The 18,580-nt window shown below is 44.9% G+C and overlaps 1 protein-coding gene across 1 annotated transcript in view; it reads right to left on the bottom strand.

The window, feature by feature from the left end:
* Positions 1-15,698: 15,698 nt before the first annotated feature.
* The window catches only part of cyp26b1 (cytochrome P450, family 26, subfamily b, polypeptide 1), a gene marked incomplete at its 3' end in the record, with an annotated part of 22,257 nt that continues 19,375 nt past the window's right edge, over positions 15,699-18,580 (bottom strand). Inside the window, exons 3-6 of the mRNA XM_080839928.1 lie at positions 18,464-18,580; positions 18,018-18,173; positions 16,478-16,759; positions 15,699-16,091 (exon numbers count right to left, since the gene is read on the bottom strand). The exon at positions 18,464-18,580 is cut by the window's right edge and continues 159 nt beyond it. Coding sequence (XP_080696054.1) covers positions 15,699-16,091; positions 16,478-16,759; positions 18,018-18,173; positions 18,464-18,580 — 948 coding nt within the window. The remainder of the gene's footprint in view (positions 16,092-16,477; positions 16,760-18,017; positions 18,174-18,463) is intronic.

Genomic DNA, 18,580 nt, shown 5'->3' with positions numbered 1-18,580 from the left:
ATAAGCTTTAGGAAACGGTTTCCTACAAAACATCTGCTACAAACAGACCACAACTAGTAGTTGTTGAAGGATCAAACCGAAATGGAAACCAGTGTTGGTCGCATTCCTCTGAGTCACTTGGGAAGCTCCATGGGATGTTCTGAGAGAAGAAGGGAGAAAAGAGATTTTCTTTCTGCGCACAAAAGCACCAAATATGTGGTAGGACAAACACTGATACTATACAATTTCATTGTGTTCCTCCAAAGTGTTTAGATAAAATCGAGCTTTCAATCTTCTTTAAAGATCTTCAGATCCACGTGTCTGAGAGGGTCTGAAGCCTTCTGTGTTGGATACAGTCGTGATGGCTACAAGTTGTCTGCCTTTCAAGCGCAAAAGCCATAAAGAAACAGTCCTCCATACTTTTTTCAGTGACGACAGTTTTCACATAGTCTGTGTAGTGTCCAAACAGTTTCATCTCACAGCTAGGGACGTGCATTTCTCGACAGTCTGGGCCTCTTGCATTTTGACGCTAATTAACCAGCAGAATATAACAGGTGAGCGAAGTCTGCTCGGTACTTGTGCTTTTCCCGTGGCCTGTCGAGTCAAATGAGCTCAGCTCGGTATGAATCCACCTATCGCCCTCGCTCCCTCAGCCTGTGAGTTACGGTGGGCTGGGCCTGCTCCGACCATTGGTCCACAGGACACCTCGCCTAAATTTAGAACTGAACCCGGCTGCTCTTTCACACTTTGATGCCATGTTGCACTCGGAGTTAATTTTAAAGGTTGTGTTTATGTTCACGAAACACAGACACACAGCAAACAGTTGCCCCCCGCTCACTCACTCACACCCTCGCTCAGACACATTGGCACACATGTGCTCATTGTAATGGCTCCTCGACAAGGAGTGGAGGCTCCAGTCTTGCTGGGTCTGTCAGCTGTCGGGATGGATGTTGAGGCCTGCTGGCCACTGTTCACACTGCGTGATTCATTTCCTGCTACAGGCCGCTGTGACTTTTCACAGCACTTGGACGACTGGCTCGCCATCATCTCATGCTCCCAGAGCGAGATATAAAAGTGAGAGACAAAAAAATAGGAGGGTGTGAGGGCAATTATACCATCAATTCACGGCTACAAAACTCCATCAACGATGGTCCCAGGCCAGAACCTTAAAAGAACCTCTTGCAACAGAAACGTGAACAAGAGACTGAAAAGAAACTAGGCCTTGGGAGAGAATGGACCTTCAGCTGGAGGATGTATGACACAGAGTAGTGAGGGTCAGATTCATGTGGAAGCAACTAGACCAAATGACCATCATCTCTACCAGGACCGCCATCAACATCGGAAGAGGCAGCTGAGACGAGACACTACAATCTCGACATGCTAGGAATCAGTGAGTCAAGTTGGACTGGTTCCAGTCAGAAGAGGTTAGCCACGAGACAATTGCTGCTGTTCTCAGGCAAGAAGAAGTCAAGGCGCCTCTCAGTTAGGGTGTGACCCTGATGTTGACCAAGAAGGCACAGAGGACGCTCATTGGACAGGAGGTACATGGCCCACAGACCCTTACCGTCTGCTTTCTAACAAAGAGGAGGAGGACATCATCGACTGTTACAACATGGACATCATCCAGTGTTTTGCCCCGATGAGAGAGACAAGGATGACAAAGAGAAGTTCTACAGCAAACTGCAGACCATTATCCAGGCTCACCCAAGACAAAACATCATCGTACCTATGGGTGACTTCAACACCAACATCGGTAGCAACAACAGGGGTTATGTGGAGATCATGGGGCAGCTGGGTTGATCGAGATGAATGAGAACGTTGAGGGATATCACCAGACCAGAGAGTTATCACCAGACCTGTTGATGGAGAACCAAATCAACCACATGTGCATCAAGAAAAGTTTCAGAATATCTCATGCGCATCAAACGAGGAGCCGTTGTTGCGTGTCGACCATCATCTCCTTGTCACACGCATAAAGAAGCAGCTCACCATGGCAACATGAGGGACCTGTATGTCACCATCAAGAAGCTTTTTGAAAGGAACAATCAGCCAGCAGGCCAGTGAGGGACAAGAACAGGAAGACAATTCTAAATGTGGAAGAACAGAACTGCTTATGGGTGGAGCATTTTGAGGAACCATTAAACAGACCAGCCCCACAGAACCCAGTGGATATCCAGCCAGCTGACAATGATCAGTAATCTTGGTGCACCTTTCAAGGAGGAGATCCATGAAGGCATGAAACAACTGAGAAACGGGAAGTCGGCAGGACCAGATAACATTCATGTGGATGTGCTGAAGGCTGATATCGAGATAAGCGTGGCAATGCCCTACGGCATATTTAGAAACATTAGGGATGAGATGCAAGTTCCAACTGAGGGCTACCTCGTTAAGCTCCCGAAAAAAGGTAACCTTAGTTCCTGTTGTGACTTCAGGGGGATAACACTGCTGTTTTTCCCCGGAAAGACATTAAACAGAATCCTCCTGAAAGACGACATCGATCCCCAGCTCCGAGGCCAACAGATCCTGCACTGTTCAGATCATATCTCAACACTGTGTATCATTCTGCAATAGTCACCGGTTGGAACTCTATGCCAACTTTATTGAAGTTGTGTGGATAGGCAGACCCTCTGGAAACTGCTGAGACACTATAGGGTGCCGAAGAAGATCATAAGGAACTCACAATGAAGGGATGACCTGCTGGGTGGTATATGGCCACTGGCCAGCAGCTCAGCAATGCCTTCCAAGTGCAGACAGGAGTGACCTGGCCATTCTTCGCCACACCTAGCAACAGACCAACACAGTTGCAGTGAACTCAGCATAACCACCATCACGCTGTAAGGTGAAACACTAGAATAGGTGGAGAGATTCACTTACCCCTGCAGCATTGTTGACAAACTGGGTGGGACATATGCAGACTTAAAAGTCCAGATTGGTAAGCCAAGGGTAGCCAAGAAATGCCTGGCAATCCCCAGATCTGACCACCAACACCAAGATCAGGATCTTTAAAACTATTGTAAAGTCTGTTTTGCCGTATGGAGCAGAGACCTGAAGAACGACTGCCACCACCAAAAAGAGAATCCATTTACCAACCACTGCATCACAGAATCCGTTACATTTAGGGGCCTTTTGATTATCAGCAACCAGAAAGGAAAAGAGACAAACTAAGAAACCCGTGGTGCTGTGACCTGGAGACGTGAACAGGACTGGACATACAGTGCCACTTGAAAGTATGTGAACCCCTTGAGCACTTAAGCGTTTTCTGTTGTTTTACCATGATTTTTCATTTTTTTATCACCAATTTTCCATAGATGAAATGTCAGGTTTATGTTTATCATTTGCATGTACTTGTTTAGAGGAAATTGTTTGAGTAGCCGAAAAACTACATGAAACATGGAATTAGTCCATTTCAAAAGTAAGTGAACCCCCAGCTGAATTGATAAAGTCAAGCAGGTAACAGATTCAGTGAAACTTATTTGGGTGATTAATTAGTCAATTGAGCAAACCGATCATCTGAGACATCCTTAGGGAAAGGTTTGGGCAACACAGATTAAAAGAGAGAGGAAACCAACCAAACTACTGTAGTGCCAAGGTGTACCCACACAGATCAACAATGCAGAGAGGAAACGAGATATCCGAGAACATCAGGAAGAAGGTACTGACAGCCCATCAGTCTTGGGAAAGCTATAAGACCATCTCCAAAAGATTCCAGCTCCATCCATCCATCCAAGACAAATAATTTAGAAATGGAGGGCATTCAACATGACCGTATCTCTGCCTAGAAGTGGACGCCCATCAAGACCATCACCAAGAAGCACCAGAAGAAGAATAAATCAGGTAAAAGTCAACCCACACATCACCTCTAAAGAGTTTCGGACCTCTCTGGCAGCATCTGGGGTAAATGTACATGGGTCTACAATCAGACGAAAATTGTTGGTTTTGATCGTGACAAAATAATTCTATCTCGGACTCATCTGTTTAAAGAAGGGACTTCCAGAAGGCCTTTGGTTTATCCAAGTGCTCTTGGGCAAAGTTGAAACGGGCAGTTTTGTTCTTTCTTGAGAGCAGAGGCTTCCTTCTAGCAACCCGATCATGAATGTTATGTCTATTCAATTTTCGTCTGATTGTAGACCCATGTACATTTACTCCAGATGCTGCCAGAGAGGTCCGAAACTCTTTAGAGGTTATGTGTGGGTTGACTTTTACCTGATTTATTCTTCTTCTGGTGCTTCTTGGTGATGGTCTTGATGGGCGTCCACTTCTAGGCAGAGATGCGGTCATGTTGAATGCCCTCCATTTCTAAATTATTTGTCTTGGATGGATGGATGGAGCTGGAATCTTTTGGAGATGGTCTTATAGCTTTCCCAAGACTGATGGGCTGTCAGAACCTTCTTCCTGATGTTCTCGGATATCTCGTTTCCTTTCGGCATTGTTGATCTGTGTGGGTACACCTTGGCACTACAGTAGTTTGGTTGGTTTCCTCTCTCTTTTAATCTGTTGCCCAAACCTTTCCCTAAGGATGTCTCAGATGATCGGTTTGCTCAATTGACTAATTATTCACCCAAATAAGTTTCACTGAATCTGTTACCTGCTTGACTTTACCAATTCAGCTGGGGGTTCACTTACTTTTGAAATGGACTAATTCCATGTTTCATGTAGTCTTTTGGCTACTCAAACAATTCCCTCTAAAAAAAAGTACACGCAAATGATAAACATAAACCTGACATTCCTTCTATGGAAAATTGGTGATGAAAAAAATGAAAAATCATGGTAAAACAACAGAAAACTCCTAAGTGGTCAAGGGGTTCACATACTTTAAAGTGGCACTGTACATGGGGACAGCTGGAGAAATTGGCTTAGGACCAGGATGCCTGGAGAGCTTTGGTTGGTGGCCTATGCCCAAAGCAGGGCCACAGGCAAATAAATAGCCTTTGGGGCTCCATGCCTGTGAGCTCAGTGTGGTTCTTTTACTGTGAATAGACATTTTAAAATGCTTCTAGCTTCATCAGGGTATAATGTGGCACAGAGATATCCAGTCCAACATGTGTATGAGTTTTCAAGGAGTTTGGCATGAAGAATGAAGTGATAGTGAAGACCAATGTCTAAAGGTACCTCAACTGAGGGGGATCTTAGACAGGGGGAAACCACTGTTCCGACATGATACCCGACATCACTCTCCAAAAATAAATGCATAAAATATTGACAAATACACATCCTACTGCAAAGCTTTATCATGATGGACGCACAGAAGAAAACAATGGTGAGGAAGAACCTGCAGCCCCCCTATGAGCCTGTCCCAAAGACTGTATGTTCCAATTCCACTCAGCCTCACTCAGCCAGAAAATCACTGGGTCAACTTAGAGACATCCACCCTCTTCTGGTGCTACTGGTGTTATCATACACTTTACTGTCAGTCTATAATCAGTCCTCGCGATGTTGTGTCTGTGCCAGTATAATCAAATCAGCAGAGATCAACCAAAACAACTGATCTGCCACAGCGTCATCACAGGCCCACTGAACGACAGCCTCTCATCAATAAGATCTGCCACAGCAAGAAATGAGGCACAGATGAACGAATGGTGGGCGGGGGGAGAAAAAGGGCATGGAAGGAGGGAGAGGGAGAGGGAGAGAGAGGGAGGGAGAGAGAGAGGGAGAGGGAGAGGGAGGGAGAGGGAGAGGGAGGGAGAGGGAGAGGGAGAGGGAGAGGGAGAGGGAGAGGGAGAGGAGAGGGAGGGAGAGAGAGTTCTACTGTTCAGTCTTAGCCATGTGAATCCAATTGACTGTGATTCGACCTCGAATGCTGCATCTCTGCTGCCTCCGCCACCATCTGGATCCAATCTGAGACCCTGGGTCTGGTTGGGATGTGCTCTTGGGGGGTGGGAGGGGGTTGGAGGGGGGTGTTGGTGGGGTGCAAAGGTGGTGGTGTAGGGTGGGGGGAGGAGGGGGGTTCATTCCTCTACCCCACCTCCAAGCCGCCCAACCCCACTCCAACCTCTACCCAGTAGTGGCCCAAACTGGGAGAGTGAGAACTCAACTCTCTCTCCCCTTCTCTGTTTTATTCACCTTCTCTGTTCTCTCTCTCTCTCTCTCTCTCTCTCTCTCTCTCTCTCTCTCTCTCTCTCCTCTTGTTTTCCACCCTTTCATGAAGCATGTTGATGTGCACAGACGGCAGCACAGCTCCCTGTAGATCTCCATCAGCTCTATTGAGCAGCAGAAATGTGAATCCAATTACCCTCAGCAGCGTGCACTTTATTGAGATGACTGGATAAAATGCAGCGGGATTCTCTTCCCCTCTTTTTATTCAATTCTTTCTTCCCCTCTTTTTCCTTCCCTTTCTTTTTTCCTCCGCTCTCTTTTTCCTTCCCTTTCTTGAGGCATCTTGATATTAAACTCCTCTCTGCAGTTTCTCTCTGCTTCTGATCTTCTTTTACTGCTCTTTCCCCTTTCTCTACCGCTCTCTGTCTTTAGGTTACTGTACACATATTGTCAGAGCACATTTCGTCTCTCAATCACAATATGAAGTCTTGGCTCAGTCTCGGAGCCCAGGAATATTTCATCATCCACGGCCGTGAAGCATGTGTGTCCAACACCAGGGGAAATCTGTGCTTTAGAAAGCCACCTGCCAAAGACAGCACTTGGCCTATACATTTTCAAGCTCACAGACTGTTAATTACGTCCCTAAAAGAATCCTAATCCTTTTCAAAGGTTGCCAGAATTTAGTTATTGGCACTAAAACACAATATGGGCTCCAGGTGAAAGGGCAGTGTGTATGTTACATAAAAAGAGCATACTTGTGAGTCGTGCCTTGTGATGTATTGAATTTTGTCAGGTTAATACAGTGCTGCCTGTCTCCCTATTATGAAATACCATCCATCCTCCACCACTGTATCTCCACCATCTTGCTATCTTTTTCTGCTTAGCGGTTTGCGAGCCACTCTCTCAATGTTCTTAATGCCATCTATGACAAGATACCATAATGGTGCTCGGTTCAATGTTCCAAAACATCTCTCTCTCTCTCTCTCTCTCTCTCTCTCTCTCTCTCTCTCTCTCTCTCTCTCTCTCTCTTTCTCTCTCTCTCTGAGTGTGTGTGTGTGTGTGTGTGCACGCCTGTGTGTGTATATGGGTTTTAGATGTGGTGTGGGAAGTATCCAGTGTCTTAACACTCAACAAGTATCTGCAGGCTCTTAATTTCAGATGTTAATTCATGGCCATGAAATGAACAGATGCTGATGTAATGCCACAAAACCACGGTGACCTCAGTGTGACTTATGCTTATTTTGTGTCTGTTTGAGTGTCTGTCTTTTTCCATGTGTATTGTGTGGGCGTGGGAGAGGGAGGGGGGTGGTTGATTGGTGTGCACACACATGTGTGTGAGAACATCAGTGACAGTTCAAACAGCAATTGTCTGAGTGTAAGGGATGATCTCATGTTCTTTAAAGGGGTCATAGTGATCCTCAGTACAGTCATAGTTTGAAGCCACCACAAAGGCTAATAAGATAGCTAATAAACTAGTAAGATACCCCAAATTCTTTGCAGGTTCAGACTGCACCTGTGCTAAAAACATGTGAATAGGCTGGAATGGAATAGATGACCCGGTGCTTACATGAGATGAAATACGAAAGCAAGAGACCATCATATACAGTACATAGCTATACATGGTTGCATATCTTGACATAAGCTCTTCATAAACACATACGTGTTGCTTTTGAAATAAGTTGTTCATTGCTTTTGAATGTGTTATAAAGCCCTAATGTAACCAAAAGTGAAATGTGAGGGAAGATGAAGGGCTACCACAGGTGATGCTGAACTATGAGGGGGCTTTTGGCCTGTGATGGAGTTTGGACTATCCTGTGACACAGGGCCACAGCATCACCCCTTGTTGTTAACCCAGGCACTCCTTTGGCCTCGTAAGGGTGGCTGAAGAGCTCAGGCAACCCTGCACTCTCTGCTTTGACCAGGGTCAGGACACGGAACATCTGGCCTTTATTACTAAATAAATCTCTCTAGACACCTCTCACTTGTTCTGGGGCTTTTACCAATCTGGAGAGTGAGAGCACATCTCTCCTAAACATAATCAAATGTGTGGTGGGCTCTTTTTTGGAATCATTGCAAAACCCCTGAGTGAGGAAGTGTGCGTCAGCAAACAACCACTTAAATGCGGGCAGGCCGTACCACTGTGTGTTGCGTGAGTGTTGTGACAAAGCGCGGTATCGTGTAATATGTGTCTGTGGACCGAGCCCCATCTGATGGTGATAACTAACACATGTGTCTCAGTCACTGACGTACTCGGTGGATTCCAGTGAATCCTCGCTCCCTCTCTCCTCACTGTCCAAGGCCTAATTAGAGTTCAGACACCCTGTGGCTCCCACTTATTAAACGTTGCTCTCAGCCAAGACTGGCTCATGACGAGGGAAACAGAATGACACAGGGTGACTGGAAATGACACAGAAGCAGAGAAGAGTTTTGGGATTCCTCCCGCACCGGAAAGGATTCTGGGTCTTTGACCCCTACGTGACCCAGGGTAAGTGGTGTCAGATTGTTGGAAATCCCAGCAGGACATTGGGGTTTCTATAGTCATATGGTGTGGCAGTATTTGTATGCCTACTGCCTGCCACCTGTCTGAAACACAGATGAATGTTGCATCAAACATGCACATGAGGACACACACAGATTCAGAGTCTTAATACACAGCTGAGAAGCCAAACAGCTTCAGTAATCATCATAAGATGTCAGAGATGACGGAAAGAGGCAAATAAACGCATGTGGAGATTACAACAGAACAAGGACAGGCCTTGGACAGAGATGAGCCTCCTGCTGGTAGCTTCAAACAAACACAACAGGACCAGGCAGAGCGTAGTGTCTGCTGTCTTCCAATTGGTGTAGACACGGAACTCTTTCACCTCACATGAGAACCAGGGGCCTGATGAAGCACGGGGCTGATGCCACTGAGGGGTCTGTATGTCAGATTTCATGGCTTTTCATATGTATGAATGTATGTATGTGTCTGTGTGTGTGTTTGTGTTTGGGTTTGTTTAGTCATCAAAGAGATGGTGTAAAATTGCAACATTAGCACATTACATGTTTTGCATTCTTTATTGCCACTGGTTTGTGACTAAAAGGAAATTGCACAACCCAATAGGGGGTTTTGTTTTTAACGCAGTTTCATCATATGATTTGTTTGTCTCAGACAGTGGCACAGCACGCCTCCTCACACATATCGCGTGTTCTCATACATCTGCAACAAAAGGCCGTGTAGTGAGAGAGTTCCGTTTCTTTTTTCCAAGCTTAGGTACACAACCGCTCCAGTTCTCACAAGGGACCACCTACATACAGTTTATCGTTCCCAGTTGCGGTGAGACAGACTCAGAGAAGTCTTATCAAGACTTATCAAGAAGACTTTTTCCACCAAACCTTATCAATAACATCTCTGTTATACCCACATGTACTCTGAACACCGAAACCCAGCCACATGCCTCCAGTCATTTGTGAACCTGAGAGGAAAGTTTACTTGAGTGCATTAACAATGGTTTGTTCTACACCAAGATGAAGGGTCACACGAGTTTATGCAAGCGTTTTACAATTCAATTGTTAGTTTTAACTGTCCCACTCCAGGCCCCTGTTCAACATTCAAATGAATACTGGGTGTTGTGCTCATGAATCATAATACAACTTTCCAGTCGTTATTTCAAAACATGGGAATTTACATCAGGGTTGTTGACATGGATGCAATTTCATTCCCTCTTTGTACAGTGTGTGTCCTTAACACACACACACATACACACATAACCCAACCCATACATCCACTTCTTAAACACACACACATACACACACGTACGTACACACAAACACAAACTTCTCTCATACATCCAGAGTATGCCTTAAAGGCTCAACAGCATTGTGCGTATGGCACAAACAGCATTACATAGTTTTCCTTAAGAATAATTGATCATGTTATTAACAATCGGTGATCGCTTCAATTTAATATTACTGAGTCACAGTGAGTTGAGGGTCCATTGACACTATAAATCAATGTGTGTCTATGTTGTAAGGATTTGATAAGGACTGACTTTCTGGAACTGAGTGCAGAATCCAATTTGATCTTCTGATATTAGTCACTGAGTGCTTAATGTGAACAGCCGGCTTCATGAAACAGTTTCATGGAGAAGGGGAATATTGAGTATTGCAAGTTAATTTAAGTGAGGCTTGTCTTATGGTAGACACAGATCTTATCACTAATTAGAAGTATTCTTAATATGCTGATATGAACATATAACAATGCAGTACTCACACTTACTGTGTCGGACATTGTGTTGTAATAGGACCCAAATCTTCATACTCACTTGTCTCTTGACAAAGATTTACAAAATCTGAATATAAAAATGTTGGTTAGTATTACAATGTTCGATTAAAACCCATGTATCAATTATAATATAACTGCACATTTCTAATTCTTATGAGGGTTTTACCAGCACATACACTGTGCTAAAACATTCTCAGGATTTTGTATTTTTCTTGAATGAAACCGTGTGTGTTTCTAATTACCGCAAACTGGCAAAGGGCTCGAAGCAAAAAATGAAAAAATGGGAGCTGAAGCGGCGGGTGGAATCCAGTCAAGATGAGGAGAGCTGTGCACGGAGGGGCCGTGGCACCAGAGCAGCCGTGGCTGTGGCCCAAACGGCTCTCCTTCAAGAACAATGAGCCGGTCCAGCCGTCCTAAAATTATCTCCCTCTTTCCAAATGACTGCTTCGAGGCTGACTCCCAAACACTGTGGTCGGAAATCGGCATTCTGAAAAGGGGTTGGGTAGGGGCGAGGGGTGTGGGGGTGGTGTTGGAGAAGAGAAGCTTTGAAAGAAATCCATTGTTCTGTGGAAGAGCAGATAAGAGTGCAAGGGCTAGTGTAATCACAGTTTAGATGCTGATGGAGATTAATAGAAAGGTAGTGTCTGCATGGCGAGGTGCAGAGGGCTGTAGGCTCGGATGGAAGTTCTATTGGGCCCTGCCACAGAACACAGTCTGGGTGCAGAATGGATCCAACAGGCGAAGACACTGAGCATAGCTCCTCTCTGGCAGAACGAGCCTCTGCAGAGCTGGATGTCAAATAGTGAATCATGCTTTATATCTTTCTCCCCCCTTCCCTTCCCTTCTTCACTCTCTTTCCCCTTCTTTTCCACAGAGAGCCACAAGATCAAGTGGCTCAGGTCATACAAGTTTCACAAGCGGCTGAGGCTGCTTGAGTCCTTGCTGTAAACCTCACAGCTCAAATGTGTTCTCCTGTCCTGTCTCCTGAGCTTTGTGGGATTCCAACAATTTGATTTGATTCAGATCAGGTTTTCCTCACGCAATATATGAATTCATCATTAGATCAGATGTAAAAGCCTGCTTTATGTGACATTTCTAATTATTTTTTAGATGAAGACAAGCAGTGGACGGTCATCCCTGGTTTCCTATAGATGAGTAGCCCTCCTGTAAATGTTCCGGTCACATCAGTATGGTGTAGTTTCCCCTGCTCCCCCTGTTCTGTCTACTTTTATGGGTCCTCCTTGATGTGAGTCAATGTGTTCAATGACCCATTGATTGCCTTTGGTAATTTAAGAGTCTAAGTGATTTCTGATAGTCATATGGCAGGGATCTGTTATATTGACATACTGAGGTGCATGAAGAACAGCCATCTGGTTGTGGCTTATAACACACCAACTGCACACACATAGAGCTCAGACACAATTGTACGTTGCAGAACAACAAATCTGTGTCTGTCTCTCCTGAAAGTATTTACAGTATATTGATGGTCTTTACAAGTTCCTTCATCATTGTTTTGTATACATTTTGGGATTCATAACGTCAGTTTGAGGGTGGTGTCTGCACCTCATACTCAGTGTATGTGTCTGTGTATGGAGGTTTTGCCTGGTGCATAAAATCGAAAAAAAAATAGATCAGGTGAACACACAGAGGCTGATGCTAAAAAGATGATATATTGTACTGAACAACAAAAAGCCAAAAGGGTGAGAGGACCTCACATTGACAAGGGGGACAAACGTTTTGGGCTTAGCCCAACTTCAGTATCCCCTGTTTAAAAGAAGTATTTTTAGTAGATAACAGGACAAAACTATCCATAAATAGGTATATTTGCTGTGCGTGTCTTTTAAAAAGTCAGTTGGTTTTGCTTTCAGTGCAAAGCTAAAACATGACCGTCCTAGAGACTAATTTGAGTTACTACTCCAGTATGGTTTGCTATTGAAACTCAGAATAGACTGGAGTGAGACTAGAGTATTTGTGCAGAATTGGCCTACTGGTACAGCAGCGTGCACAGTCCTGGTGCGAATGATGAAGAGTATTACAATTCATTGCAATGTATGCGACTGTCTTGTCAGCAGGGTTCATTCATAATGTTTAAAACATTTGGAACTGACTAACAGTATCTAGTCTTAACCACAGAGGGTGCCAGAATGCAGAGCGTTTAATATGCATCCATATGTTGACACATTTTCAGTAGTTCTTTAGTGTTTCTGAAATATCTTGCAGCAAATTCTATGAAGCTCTCTAAACAAAGGTTGTGTGATTTTCTTGGAGGACAATCTGAGGGCCGATATCAGCCTTGAAGGGATTGCCCAGACAGCTCCCATCTGACAGGGCTTCTATGGCCTTCCCAGGCTAGGGACTGGCCCTGATGAGTGTTTCTGGACAAAATTCACATCTCCTGAAAACATGGACACAAGGCACACAAGGCCACTGATCAATTCCAGAAAGAGTACAGCTCGCAATTACTGATGGCTCTGAGGGGATGGCCATGCAGCCGGACACATCTGGCATCGATTGGATTTGGCTGTTTGTTTGTTGAATTGTTTGCTGTGGTTGTTCCTTGCTCTCCCGGCTTGACATCAGCATGAAAGATCTGTGTATGTTTATATGGAGAAGCGTTGAAAGAAGAAGTGAATATGAAGAAAGTGTTCGATTTCATTGCATTCCTGCAGAGTCGGGATGCGTGTTACATAGGGGGTGTGTGTGTGTGTGTGTGTGTTACATAGGGTGGTTGTGTGTGTGTGTTACATAGGGTTTTGTTACTTAAATTAGCTCCTGACCTCTGATAAACATGAATCTGTTGAACACAGGCTACATATCTCCCTCTAGTCTTTTTTCTCCTCTACTCCATCTCTCTCTCTCTCTCTCTCTCTCTCTCAATCTCTCTTTTGTCTTTCACATGTCAAGCCAGTGCAAAGGCCAGGAGTCTATCGAAGAGTGTTTTGTGGTCTGAAAAAATATGTGAAACTATGACAAAGGACGATGTGGTAAACATAGAATGCATTTAGTCTAATCAAAAGATTGTGCTCTGTTTAAAAGCACATTTCCACAAACCCCTGGATGTGCAGCATTGTCCCAAAGAAGGGTCCTTATCTCAGTGTGGACAGTTTGGAAGAGTGAGGACAAAATCTGTATGAAATAATAGTGTAATCATGTCTGAAACTGAGATCTCACAAGACTACAATGCTGTTTTTCACATAACAGTTTATTGTAGGAGTTTATAAAATTGGCAAGTACATTTAAGAATCACGGTAAAAAAAGAGGATGAAAAAAAACATTCATAAACTAAGTGAAACACAGACGAAATACAATATTATGTACAGGCAAAAACAGCATTCAATAAAGTATAGAACATGGATTTGCATGGCACTCAATATAAACATACCTCGCAAGTGCTTCTGTTTTTATTAATATTAACTGAATGCAAGGATAATAATAATAAGAGGAAAATAATAATTATTACAATAACATAAAACAATATTAACATTTAAACACTGTTTACAATATAGCTGAAATTCATATCATACTAAATATAACAATATTTACCAACAGACTTTATTTATACTAAAACTCTATTCTGGAATATAACAAAAATATCACTTAAAATAATATTTATTACAGTAATAAAATTAATGTGAATAATGTTAGGATATTAGACATTTCAGATAGGCGTTACCCATGGCTTTCCAACTGAGTCGTTTTCCTGTCCCTCTTTCCTCTCACAAATGTGACCAGAACTCCCCAATCACCCACACATTCTACAACTCTCAGCTAGAAAAATTGTACACAAGAAGCAGCAGACTTTATAACCTTTAGTTTAGTTCCATTCTTTACAAAGTAAGAATCAGTGGCATGGTTGGTCACAGATTAAATGTTCTTGGCGTGATCTGTGGAGGACACAATGAAGCGTCCTCCTCACAGGGTCTTCATCCCAGACAACAACAAGGGTCCATTTACCCTTTCAGTTTACTCATCAGCTTCTGCTGGGGGTCAGTCCAGCTTAGGATGCCACCAGCAGTCCCATTGGAAACCTTCCTTCAAAAGATCTCTTTAGTTTAGGTGAATCTTGAGAACCTTTGTGGCGTGTTCTAAACTCCATCTGGTAAGCGATGTCAACTTGACTTTGCATTTTAGTGTTGAAGAGTGGAGCAGCAAAACTTAAATGTCACGTTCTTGTGAGAGGTCATTGGCACTCTGCTCCGAAAAAGAATATGACCCTCAAGCAGCAAGATCAAGGGTCCTTTAGTTCTTTAGTTCCATAGTTAGTTATCACCTCTCCCATTGCAATCATGAATCTCTGATTTAGGACATTTGCACTTAAACCAAGAATATTCATCTCGCTTGGTGAAACATGGTTTGAGGCTCAAAACTAATTATTTTGAGGCGTCCTCAATCACATCACTGCAATAAAGCACAGGTTGAGTTTTCTCCCGAAGTAGAAGCAAACGATTATGACTAGTCTTATGTGCAGGACAGATAAAAGTGAGACAAGTATAGTCTAAAAGGCATTCCGGACTCCAAACACACCTGAGTTATCATACAGTTCATTCATTCATTCTAGCTTACAATGCAGCTCTTACATTCCCTAGCCTCTTCCAAAACAGCATCCCCTCCCCCCCCCAAAAGGGGTACTACTTACTGTACACACACACACACACAAACACACACACACACACACACACACACACACACAACATAGAGTTTGACATAACCAATTATGTAACTAAAGACAAACCCTGAAAAATAAAATCCCGAGCATGCACTTCTAGCCCTCTCTCTGATTCAGAACCCTCTAAAACTATGTCTACATTTTAGTTAGTGAATTTGAATGGGCCCCTTCTCTGCTGAGGCACTCACTCCATGCGCACATGTGAGGCTGCACCTTCACAGTGAGAGACACAACAACCTGGCACTCATCCCACAGCATAGCAATAGCTTTAACATAGGCTAATCATGTCCTCCCATTACAAGTGAGCCACTCTTTACCCTGTTTGATCAACTTTCCTGGATTATCCTCATCCAATATTTCCATTCGCTGTCGTTTTCTCTCCAAATCCCTCTTCACGCAGACAGACACTTATTTGTGCATAACTTAATCGAACATGAGTTTCTCTCCAAGTTAACGTTACATTTCTTTCCTCTTTTAAACATATTTGTCCTTTTAGATTTTAGTCGTAAGTGTTTGTATGAAAAACAACAAGGACTATACATTTTTGGCAGGCTGAAGTCTGAAAGTGACACTGACAAAGTTAAGGAGAATGTTTCACTCTCCACAAGGTCTGTCAGTTGAGGAGTAAGAAAACTGCAAAGAAACAAGCTCCACCGAGAGGGTGGAGATCTTTTGCTATAGCCCACATCCTCTTCAGTACGTCCACATTTAACCCCACCCGCTCTTCCTCTCTTCCTCCTCTTCTCACCCAGTGCCTCAGACTGTGGCACCCAGAAGCTCATCAGACTTGGCCATGATCTCATTCTGGTTGGAGTCCAGGCCAAAGAACTTGACCTTGAGTCCGTCAGTGGGATGCACCACAGGCACGGAGATCATACGGGGGAACGTCCGCGTGGCCAGCTCGAAGCGGCTGGTGCTAGCCAGCTCGATGGCTAGGATGCGCAAGAACGTGGTGGCCAGCTGCTTGCCCAGGCAGGAGCGTACGCCCCCGCCGAAGGGTAGGTAGTGGAAGCGGGCGTCCTTGTCCTCGCAGCGCTCCTCACTGAAGCGGTCCGGGTCGAAGGCGTTCACGTCTTTGAAGATGGCCGAGGTGTCGTGGGTGTCGCGGATGCTGTACATCACGCTCCAGCCTTTAGGGATCTGGACACCCTGTCGTTTGGGACACAGAGAGAGTGTGGTGAGAGTGAGACAGATACATGCGTTATTCCTAGATTGATAATGTAAAGCTGTAACTAGTCATTCTTTAAATTATTAAAAAAGAAGATTTTGTTCATTTTGACTACAAAAGGACAAAATGGAATACTGTCTCAGCTGAATGCTGTTTAATGGGCAATTAGGGGAGCGTATGATTTCATCAAAACATTAGATCTATCCATCTATCTATCTAGATAAAAAAAAGTGTATTTCAAGTATTTCTCACAACAGTAAGATATCATTATGATAGTGTATAGCAGTTGTAGTTCTAATAACCCCGTTACAGCCAGGGGATCAGAGAGACAGAAAGGGCTCGAGAGGCGCATGGCCGGTACACTCACGTCAAGCTCAAAGGTCTGCATGGCCACGCGGTAGCCTCCGGAGACGGGCGTGAAGAGGCGCAGCACCTCCTTGATGACGCAGTCCAGGTACTTGAGGCTGCAGATGGTGTCCAGGCGCAGCTCGCCCTCGCACAGGCAGCCGTTGTGCAGGATGCCGTGGCTCCGCAGCTCCTCACGCAGCTTCTCCAGCACAGCTGGGTGGCGCAGCAGCTGCATGATGAGCGATGTGCTGGCACTGGCCGTCGTGGCAAACGAGGCAAAGATCAGCTCCACCGTGGACTCCTGTGGGAGAGAGAGAGAGAGAGAGAGAGAGAGAGAGAGAGAGAGAGAGTTATTCGAGTAGATATTTTAATGGACCAGTGGACGGTTGGATGGATGTCGTGAAAACAAATCAAACCCCAGAGTGTACTACACAGGCGAACACTGTGGTCATTCTCTTCCCCTTTCTGGACTCCTGGAGGCAGGCAGGACAAAGCAGGTCAAGCAAGAGCTCCCCTGCTTTACTTGAGGTTGGGTTTAACAAGCTAGCACATTCACGGCCGTTACACAACTCATAGCCAGAGGGGTGCTCGACGGGCCCCGTAGGGCCTCGGGAGGCCATTGGGCTGCAGGTTCAGGTTCTGCTCCCTGACTCTTTGACTCTGTTGAAAGGGAAAATGACAGCATGCTGCTGAGCTGGTGCTGACACTGCAGGGATCCACCCCTCTCTGCTCCAGTCCAGTCTGACAGGGCGAGCTGCAGCGCCGCACAGACCAGACTACACAGAGCTTTCATTTCAGGAGGGTGGAAATTATGAGGGGGAAAAAGGCCGGGGCGTGGAGGTGGAGTGGGTATAATAACAAAGTTGAAAAAAGAAAGGGAGAAAGAGAAATAACATGCATGCAAAAGCCCCTCATTGACTATCATTTACGTCAAAGAATGTCAACATCAACTCCCTTGTGGTACGAGGGCCGGGGATAGTGCGTGCATCAGGGCCGCTGACACAGGGCACCAGGTTGGGGGGGGAGGGGGGGTGAGGGGGCCCAGGCTGGGCAAGGGCGGAGGTATGTGGTGTCACTGGAGGAGCCACTGTAGCCCTCCTGACAGGGGTGTTGACTACTTTTTGGCCCGACCTCAAAAATCTTCAAGGGTTGAGACTGAGAGGACAGGAGGGGGAGGACATGGGGCTAGAGGCGCAAAGAAACCCTCAGCTTTGAAAACAATCACAGCATTTGTGACATTAGCACAATACTGTCAGTGAATGAGCCATCACTCTCTGATGATAGCTGTGAACACTCATAACCAGGCAGAAACACTCATCAAGTCATAAACTGATCTGTACTGATCACCCTGCCTCCTCCACTGCACATTCAGACAATTAAACCAGCATGTTCCCTCAGAGAGGGCCAACTGATATCACAACAAGACGACATCTTTGGAATTCCGCCTCTGCTGAGGAATGAATGTTCCCTGTTTAAGAGAGTAATTCCGGACTAGGAGGGGGATCTGTGGGAAGGATGCATTGGATTTTTGAGGTCAGAATAAGAGGTCGGCTCTGTACCTTGAGTTCCTGCATGGTGAGCTCGGCGCTATTCTCTTTGGCACTCTCCATCAGAACGTCCAGAGCATCAGCGTAGTCCTTCCCTTGTGTGCACAAGGGCTTCTCCCTGATGGCCTTCTCGATCATCTTCTGCAGCGTGTCTCGGGCACGAATACCCTGTCAGAGGAGAGGAGAGGAGATGCTGACGTTAACTAAGACCACTCAGCACTTTATTTCAGCTCTTTGGCTTGGGAACATTGATATGGAAATCTACAGATAAAACGCCAAATTTGTGCCTTGCTTTCAAGAAAACAGCCGAAATATCTTGTCATGCTGAAACATCAGAGCTGAAACATCATCAGACATCTAACCCAAGAGGGTTAAACAATTCTGAGTAACCTTTTTACAAAAGCTATGTAGGAATAACATAATGTCTGCCAACTTAATCTTACTAGCTTTTGCCTTACCTTCCTGTAGCCACTGAAAGGCAGGTCAATGGGCAGGCTGAACAGGTTGTCCACAAACTCCTGGAAAGTGTTAAAGAAGTGGCACATCTCCTCGTCTGAGATGCGGAAGCCAAGGAG

Source organism: Sprattus sprattus (genome assembly GCF_963457725.1).
Source record: "Sprattus sprattus genome assembly, chromosome: 5".
NCBI lineage: Eukaryota > Metazoa > Chordata > Actinopteri > Clupeiformes > Clupeidae > Sprattus > Sprattus sprattus.
This window is presented reverse-complemented; position numbering and strand designations above follow the sequence as displayed.